The sequence below is a fragment of the Medicago sativa genome, chromosome 5 (assembly GCF_051527215.1).
Source record: "Medicago sativa cultivar Bolivia chromosome 5, Bolivia_mono, whole genome shotgun sequence".
NCBI classification, from domain to species: domain Eukaryota; kingdom Viridiplantae; phylum Streptophyta; class Magnoliopsida; order Fabales; family Fabaceae; genus Medicago; species Medicago sativa.
In genome coordinates, this window is record NC_140753.1 from 61,768,549 (window position 1) to 61,778,178 (window position 9,630).

Below are 9,630 nucleotides of genomic sequence, written 5' to 3' on the forward strand. Positions count from 1 at the left end.
CAATTGTTTTCCTCTACTGTAATTCCAATTCAATGCATTTAATTATCATGTAAATGCATTTGATTACTTGTAAAGTTTGGACAGCTATAAAGCCATGTACAGCCGTGTGTAAAACATATAGCAGAAATATATTAGCCTTTGTTGTTTTATCAGGGCTTCAGAAATATATTAGCCTTTGTTGTTTCACTTATATGTTTCTGCACGTGCTGCTTGTGTTATGCTATTGCTGTTAGCAGATGCAGCCGTGTAGTTTTGGTTGTTTACTGGCTAGGAAGCTGTTTGGTTTTTGTTGGTGGCTTCCACAACGTTGTTGAGCTAAGAAGACAGGCAAGTCATTTTCTACCTTAATCGCACCACCATTTTGAGATTTTCCACTATGGTACTGTATTAGTGGTATATTGGTAATGTATAAAAATGAAATAGTAGTTCTAATAGAGTACCTGCATTAGGATGATTTTTGGGGATTTGCTAGTTAGAAAATTTAAAAATATCTATGAAGTCCAATTTTTGACAGAACGGCATTCATTTATGGAGCGTGCTATTTGTAAACAAACTCATATTCACACTATAAGAGTGTGTCAAAGAAACCTAAATCAAATATATATATATAATAAATAGCACACTGATCCCGCATTGGAACAGGTTCTTAATCACATAAAATAAGAGTTGTTAACAGATAAGCCGGGACTAAATTGTGGATTGAATTAAGAGTGTTTCGCACTCAACAGATTTAAAGGCCGGACACATTAGATTTAAAGCACTTAATGCTTAAACCAAAACTTTATTTAGGTGTACTGCTGAAAGTCTGCAGAGCTAAGCAAGTACAACCAACACAATAATACGATGAAAATTATAGACCAAATTGTTATAAAACAGAAAGGAAAAACACGGAATCTAAAAAGTCTGATCCATGAACATTGAATAAAGTAAATAACAAAGCAGATAGTTCCATCATTCGAGCAAGTCAAACAGCTTAAGTGACCTTAGGCTCAATCTTGACACGAACAGACCTGTTAGGTTTTGTAACTGATGCCTGACCAGCTTCACCATGTTCAATAGCCACAGATTCAATGCTATCAGAGGACCTCTTGAGAGTTGTCCTGCTGGTTGGTGTGTCAATCAGAGAGGTATTGCTGCATGAGTCTTGAACCTCCTGCAAATCCTGCAGACATTTGCATAAAAAAATTTGTTTAAATGTCGTAGAGATTAAATTTTATGCATTTCATTAGTAACTGTTCAATCAAGTACCATCTGAACATTATTATTGTTTGCAGCAACACCATCCACACTTGGCTCCTCACCAGATCCATCGTCGGGTTTCTATCACACATACACCAACAAAAGAACAAATCAGTGATAGAATGTTATAGGATGATTTCCTTATAAACGTTAATCTAAAACTATTATTAGACTGTAATATCACATATGAACTACCTCTAAATTATACTTAGACATGAATTGTTCAATGACACCAACATCATCAGATGCCTTCTTAACGGCATAATTCCTATACTTCTTTAGGATATTTCCTTCACCAACCTCAACCTTGAAAAGCACTTGCTTGTCAATGAGCACATCAAAATCAGTAGGATACTCATTGGCACCTTCTCCCTGTTGAAAGATTAGAAGATGTTAGTTGAGAATTCTGTGAAAAAAATTGCTCCTATGTAGTACATGTATCTATCCACTACCTTATCATGTTCTTTGATTAAGTCTTCCACGGTACGCCCAATAAATTGTGTCACCTGTCGATCAAAAAGGACAAAGGTAGTGGACCCTGTATCGTCCATCACAATGACATGCAGCTTGAACCTAACAAATAATTAACGGTATCAATAGACTACTATGTATAATAAAATCAAAAATTATATTCGGGTAATATTCAGATACCTAGGCACAGCGCCTTTGCAAATTTTGCACCTCTTACAACGAAGCATTCCATTCTCAATAGTGACCAGTGAAGCACACTCGGTGCATGACCGAAAGTACCACTCAACTCCAGTTTCAATCTCACATATAGTGGCAAGTACCGAACCTTGACACACCTGTAGAAATTCCACCGCCTTTTAAATATAAATCTTGAACATAAATATCAATGTGTAATCCAAATCAATATGTAAAAATTTACAAAAAGACAACTACCTGAGTTGACTCGATCATACTTTCGATTGTCATTCTCTGTGTGTTGAGCAAGTCATCTGACAGAGATACAGAGCTGTTTGCGGAAATCTGGCTAACACTTTGGGTCAATTGGACTGATGCATTCTTCATGCTGATAAAAGTTTACCAATATCATTTTAAGAATGAAACTCATGAAGCAAAAGGTTTCGTTGTTGTAGTAATTAAAATATAGGTAGTCTTACAAAACACTTCCACACCAATCATAAATTTTTAGTTTCTAATCTACATAAAAACGTAAATGATTACCCTTCCATGTAAGCAGCAACATCAGGTAAATCGCCATCAATTATGAGCTTAGTCCCAAAAAACGCATTAGCAATTCCCATTGCACCTAGTTTAAACAAATTGATCATCAAGTGAACATTATTTCCAATTTCATGCGTGGATATTAATAGAAAGTAGAAAGCAAAAACCAAGAAATACCCATATATTTGCGTGTCTTGCAAAACTGCAAAATCAATACAACAGGCGAAGAGTTGTCGTGGTTAACAAAAAAACTGACAATTTTGTCAGCATGTTCAGCCCAAAGAGAGCAATGCAAACGATTGTTTCTGCAATAAAAAATTAGGGAATAGTCAATGCATCCACACAATGTCTATCAAAATTGTATTACATGTAAGAGGCACAAATAAAAAGATAAAGCTCACTCTAAATCTTGCAAAGTGAGATCAATCACTTTTCTCTTCCTGCCCTCGTATTCAGTTTCCCTTAGATCACCCTTTTCAATTACATGACCAATAACATCTGATATAATGTATAGAAAAGCAAAAACAACTGTTAGTATTTTCTGAAGGAGTGCAGAAAGTCATAAGTAATGCACAACACACATTCATGATCGAAGTCTTACCAACAGATGTGTCCTGGACAGTTGAAGAGAGAATTTCATTGAATGAAATGAACTCAAAAACATTGATAGGAATAGTAGGCAAGTCTTTTTTGGTAAAACTTGAGTTGTGCAGCATACTAAGTTTGTGTTTGTGCGAAGTTAGCTTATATTTCCCTTCATTAAAGCCGACGATTGCATTGTGAAGCTCATATGTACCACCTTCCTCAACCATTGATCTGAACTTTGGCACCAAATCCTTTCTTACCGTGGCGTGGATACGTCCACCCTATAGATGACAACAAAAGCAGTAAGTAGGTTGTTGAATAAACTAATAAATTAATTTAATAGAGGCACCTTGACAATTCCATGTAAAATAGAAAGGAAACAAAAAAATAAGCAAACCGTACCAAAAATTGTACATTTTCATTGCTCTTACTAACAAAAAAAATAAGCAAACCGTGATCATTATGAGTTTCTTTTCCTGCAAAGGACCATGATTATTAATTATACATATTTTACCGGTTCCTATTTGTTCTTCTTTTTTGAAACCGAAAAACAAATCCCGTGGATCGCACAAACACAAACACGATAAGAACCACAAACACAATCAAGGACAAATATTAGGAACATAAATTAAAAATCATAACAATGATGAACAAAGGTTTGACATCACAAAACTGTCTTGGCTTGCATTGACTCGTGCTATATTATTGGCTTGTAACTTAACATAAAGAAGGATAATTTGTGTGCCAATTTCATGGCCAAGTGTTATTGGAATTATCTTTCCATAAGTCTGAACCCTAAGACCCATAGGTTAATTCACATAAGAACGATATTGCAATATTACACAACCTTATATGCTACTGTTAAATTATTTCTATTTCCTTAAATTATTTTATCAATACATATGTGTGAGTGTCAGTGTCATATCCAATGCTTGCCTATGTGTCCGTGCTTCATATACTATTTATAGCAGCTGCATATTTATGTGCATATGTCATGATTAAAATTTTAAAGTAAAACAGAAATCAACACGTATGTTTATGATATGCTATCTATTTGCTTCTGTTGATCAAGGTTCAGCATTCCTAGCCATCAATTTGTATGAAATTAATAGTAACAATGTTAGATTATGATCAATCTGGTGGATTGTTAAGTGTTTGAAAGTGGTTTTTTGTTTCTGGTTTTCAGCTGAGGTACTCTTTCATGGATCTTAAAAGCAACAAAAGGAACTCGTGTAATTCTAAAAAAATAAAAACGGCCTTTTAATATATTTCAAGCTTAAAATAGTAATGTTTCCTATATTAATTATGAAAACATAAGTGTTTCCTGCTTTTAACATCCGAAGCATCGCCTTTTAATATTATCTTCAGGTATATATTCTTTTTATGTCACTATTTTTTGTTGCTAATTAAGAGAGCAGAAAATCATCATAATTAAGTATCTAACACTTCTAATCCTTTAACCAAAATCGTCGTCTACCAATCGCTATAAGATAAATTGTGCTTCTGTTATATTGATAGGTAGGCATAATATACTTCTAATTAAATGTAAGTAATGGAAAGCAGAAATAATGACAACATATAAATTACATGCAGGTAGCAAACATATAAATTGAATGATAACAAATTTAAAAAAATATTTTTTAGATACTCTTGAGAGTGGTGGCTACACTAATAAGGCATATTTACTATGCAAGGTTTTACAAAATAATCAACATATATTTTGAGAATTGAAAGGAAAACCAGAAACACTAACTTGTGGTTAATTTTAAAAATAGATTGAAAAATTGGACAAACCTTTGCATCAACCAGCAGCATGTTCATGAAGATGATGTTAGTTGGAACGTTTTTTTCTGGAATTAACCAAATATGAGCAACCCGCACACACATCTTCAGGTTCCTCTTGCCTCCAGAAATAGCTGACAGTGGGGTGTATACGCTGGACATTGTTGTTTGGTGTTTCTCAAGAGCGGAAGATGCTTGTTTAGAAGCAAATATGTTGTGAACGATATGTTGTGAATATGCTACGTGGTTCTGATGTATCTGTTTATATAAAAACTGTCGAGTAGGGTTTGATGGATTATGGAAGGATATGTTTGATGCTTCCGATAGAAAACAGGAAATATTGTTAAGTAGGATGGATATGTTGGATGGCTTCCATAAAAAATAGGAAATATTGTTAAATAGGAGATGATTTCCTAATTTTACTATTGTTTCTTCACAAAAAATCAGGAAGAATAGCACATGTTGTTAGTTAGGAAGAGATTGTATCAGAAGGTATAAGCATGAAAGGATTGCAGCGAATGTCTCTTTCAGTTTGATATTATCCTCCAAAACAAAATTATGAGAAGAAAAAGCATGGGATTTTGTGAGTTAACAATAGTTTGCATCAGAAGAAAAAATAGGAACAGTTAGCCTGGATTATAATTGTTTCCTAAGAATCCGTTAGCCTGGATTATATTTAAAATTGCTGATGCCATTAACTAAAACTAAACACAAAAAGGAAGATAATTTGTGGGCTTCAGAATCCGTTAGCCTGGATTATAATTGTTTCCTAAGGAAAACCAAGTATATATATGCAATCCACGAAGTCATATACGTTTTCTTCTAATCCAAAATGTCCAATAAAAACCACTACTATTATGCCATGTGTATAAAGGAAACGACGTAAGTGAGAAAGAGTTTGGAGGCCAATTGGGATGCACATTGGAGTGGAGTTTGTGGCCTCTTGGCAAAAGAAACAGCTGGTTTTCTTGTTTGTTAAGCAGCTAGCTAGGTATTTAATTAACTTAAGTGATTTCAATATATTTCAATATGAGAAGAAAACGTATGGGAGGAAAATGTAGAGTGAGATTTCAATATATTTTTCGACAATATATAGTGTAATGGATTGTTTAATTTCATAAGTATGTTCTCACCAAGAATTTTCGAATATATTATTTATGTTTTATATTGAGAGTTGTTAATTGAACATGTTCTATATTGAAAAAGAAAGTTTACTATTAAAATAAAACGAACAACAAAATAAAACAGACCAAATATATATATAGTTTATAGCATAGGAATGGTTTGATTTTTGTTGTGTGTGATTCAATTGGAGGGCACTCAATAAAACTTATAAACAAACCATGATTTGAAAATGTCTTGAAGACAACTAAACAAAAATAGTTTTAATGAATTTCAAAGAGAGCAAAACCATTGCTCATGCTTGTCTGTTTGTTTCAAAAAACGTGTGCAACTTTTATATAAAATTACGTACATTCAATAAACCCAAAAACCACCCTATTTCATAAATATTAAGCACACAACAAATTTTGAGTCCAAAATGCATACATTAAAATAATATGTGCCAAGCACATAGGGGTGTGTCATTATGAACAATATTTTGCCACCAAAAAGCATATACTTTGCTACGCAGCAAGAACATAAAAGATAGTGTTTGGAACATGGAAAATATAAGGTTCCGATAGAAGCAAATGTTTGCAAGGTTCCGAAGCAATTAAAATAACATGGTGGATCTGCTAAAATAAATTGTTTCCAAGGTTATCAAGCAATTAAATAAACATTGTCTAATTGTAAACAACATCAAGATAAATTAACTCATTCATTCCTGCCTTTAGAGCTCCCAATCTGATTTTGACACCTTCACGCAGCCTTCGAGCCTCCACAAACCTCTTCCACTGCCCACCCATTCTGCAGTGTTCGTAAGGAAGAGTACCAAAAATTAAGTCACAGTCCCATACGTTACCGCAATCATCCACAAACTTCACATTGGTAGCAGAAGTATCCAGCATTTGAGCAATATTTTCAGTGTAAATGAGAATCTGCAAAAACCAAAGATGAAAGGAATTTACACATAGTAAATGAAAAACTAAAAACAAAATGAAGTTTATAGTAATAGTGGATCGTACCAAAGCACCCCTTGTCACATCATACTGAGATAATTTTTTTTCGAAGCTTATAATCATATCACTAATATTGTGACGATAACAGAGAATAGATGTTCTCGGCTGCAGATGCTGGTTGAAAGTTGTGGGCACATTAGTTTTGTCAATAAGGAAATTCATGGGTGGATCAAAAATGGGATATTTGATAGTGTTGTGAAACCTATCAGTGAGCTTCATATCAAATCGTCCAGCATCAACAAAAATTAGAGTAACCCACGCCCCTAGACCAAGACCATAAAAGTCGCGAATTGCTTTCCAGCCCTTTGTCAAAAAAAAGTTACCATTGATGGCATTGACCAACACCTCAAATTTATTGCCCTTTGGATCAGTCAATGTTACAAAGCGTCCAATCTGATCTCCAAAATCACCACCAAACATTCTCGGCAAGCATACGGCACCCTGGTGAAACAACAAAATCATTAGCAAGCAGTTGGATGGTTGTCTTAAATTAGGAAGACAAATATATAGCAGTATGATTTCCATAAACAACAGGTTGAAATCAAATAACATGCAAAATTATATGTGTATGGAAGAACAAAAATAATATGCAAAATCAGAAAAAAGTCTAAAAACCTAATGTTCTAGATCAGCCATGAAAAAAAAGTTCTGATATAGGTACCAATTAAAACAGAAACAGAAATAGAAAAAGTTCTTATATGTGTATGCTGATATATATTAAAATGAAGCATGGAAAAGGAAAAGGATATCTAAAAGTACATTATATAAGGAAGAGGGATAGTGCACACAAATTATCATGATATAGAAGTGCACACCAAAAATTAAATAAGAGACCAAAAATATAGAAGTGCAACACGTTATAATGAAAGAATGTCATACAATTCAAGGAAAACGATAGCTGAACGAAAAGGAAAGGAGACTCACAGTTTCGACGTCATAGTCGACGATGTATGTTCTGTATTTAAGTTGTAGCTTGTTGATTGCCTTGTCATACTCTGAAACTGGGTTTGTTAAGAGAGGACCTGTCAATGAAGGAAAGTGGAATATTGGTTATGTATAAACTGCAAGGAAACAAAAATAAACAATTACATAAATATGTGCTATGAGGTAATTACCAGTTAGGCAGTGATAGGAGAGGAGAGTTTCCATGTTTGTTCCAGCCATAAGTCAAGAAAAGGAGAAAGGATTTTTGGGTTGGAAAGAATATAAGAAACAATTATTTTCTCTGAATTGCGGATTTACTTGTGATGAATGCAGATAGTTAGGTTGTTGTTATTTGCAAATAAATTAGGAAACAACTTTGAGAAAAAGAAAAAAACAACTTTAGAAATAAATTAGGTCGTTCTCATCTGCAACTTTGTTAGGGTTTCGGGGAAACAACTTATTTGGTAGCGGAAACAGAGGGAAACGATTTGGTAGCGGAAACAGAGGGAAACAGTTTTGCGGAAACAACTCAAACAGATGGAAACGACTACTTTTCTCTGTTGTTTTTAATAATTAAATTTTTGGTTAGGGTAAATTAGTAATTATAAGCATTAGGGCAACAGTGAAATTAGGGCAACAATGACTGCTTGGGACAACTTTTATATATAGAATAGATATAAAAGTTAACCCATAAGCAAATGTTAGCCCTAATTTTAACCTAAACCTAGGGATTAAATTTCCTGTTTTAACCCTGACATAAAGCTTAATTACCTAAACCTAATTTAAACCTAAACCTAACAAATTTTCCTCTCTTTCTCTCACGCGTTTCTTCTCCAACCCTCTCCCCCCAATTCTCTCTCCCTTTTCTCTCACAGTCACACCCATTCTCTGAACCTAATTTACTACCATCGATAGCAGTTCTCCGCCGTACACGCACCATCGCCTGTGGCCATTTAACCTCCGCCACAACCGTATCTGAATCCGACACAACAGTTTCTTCCTGCTCACATCAGAACCTCTGTTTTTCTCTCTCATTTTCGCTCTTCTATCGCAATAGTTGTTGCTCTTCTCCTCTCTCAATCGCTGCTTTTGCTTCTTTTCTTCATCCTCATCTCCTCCAGTTCCGTCTACCTCCCCGAAAACCGCTGCAAGAACTGTGAGTTGAGAAAGTGATCATACCCTGAAGAGAATCACACATCAAATACAGTCATGAAATCCTCTGCATCTTGATTTGTTGGTTTCCATTTCTCCAGGTACTAAATCGATCACATTCAATTGCATGTCTGTTAATTTCTAAAATTAAAAAAAAATTTGGGTTTGTTTCTATCTCATTCAAATTGACAGTAAATTATTTAAATTTGTATTTTTGTGGTTTTATTGGGTAAACAATGGTGTTGTTGAGAATGAAAAGTGGTAAAAATAATGACAGGATTTTGTTTAATTAAAAGAAATTGATAAAGGATGTTGAAGATATGAATAAATCTATGTAATTTGACAGAAACACTTCAAGGATGGTGGATGCATTTGTTAATGTGAAATTTCTTATGTTTTGACAGGTTGTGAATATCACTGTTTGTAGAATTTCCATTGTTGCTGTGACGATTTGGTTTCGACCATTCAGGTAATGCATTTGTTTCTCTTATGATGTGTAATTGAGTGTTGTGCCACTTTTGTAAACCTCAATTCAGTTTCTTCATCAACTCTCGCACGACACCGGAAGTCCCTTATATTGTGTCTTTTATAGTTTGTACTGTTATCGTGTCTTTTATTTTATTAATTTTATTAATGTACG

At 34.1% G+C, this 9,630-nt stretch overlaps 2 protein-coding genes across 2 annotated transcripts; both read right to left on the bottom strand.

Moving 5' to 3' along the window:
• Positions 1–973: 973 nt before the first annotated feature.
• LOC146923786 (replication protein A 70 kDa DNA-binding subunit B-like) lies at positions 974–4,956 on the bottom strand. The gene is made up of 11 exons (XM_085711774.1): positions 4,807–4,956; positions 3,029–3,293; positions 2,829–2,925; positions 2,605–2,732; positions 2,428–2,512; positions 2,143–2,272; positions 1,891–2,045; positions 1,692–1,812; positions 1,435–1,611; positions 1,249–1,320; positions 974–1,162 (listed from the first exon to the last, which is right to left on the bottom strand). The coding sequence occupies exons 1-11, from the start codon at positions 4,954–4,956 to the stop codon at positions 974–976; spliced, it is 1,569 nt and encodes a 522-aa protein (XP_085567900.1).
• Positions 4,957–6,578: 1,622 nt separating this feature from the next.
• On the bottom strand, positions 6,579–8,063 carry LOC146923787 (uncharacterized). The gene is made up of 4 exons (XM_085711775.1): positions 8,030–8,063; positions 7,839–7,936; positions 6,921–7,355; positions 6,579–6,833 (listed from the first exon to the last, which is right to left on the bottom strand). Exons 1-4 carry the CDS (start codon positions 8,061–8,063, stop codon positions 6,579–6,581), a joined length of 822 nt encoding a protein of 273 aa, XP_085567901.1.
• Between the last annotated feature and the right edge of the window lie 1,567 nt (positions 8,064–9,630).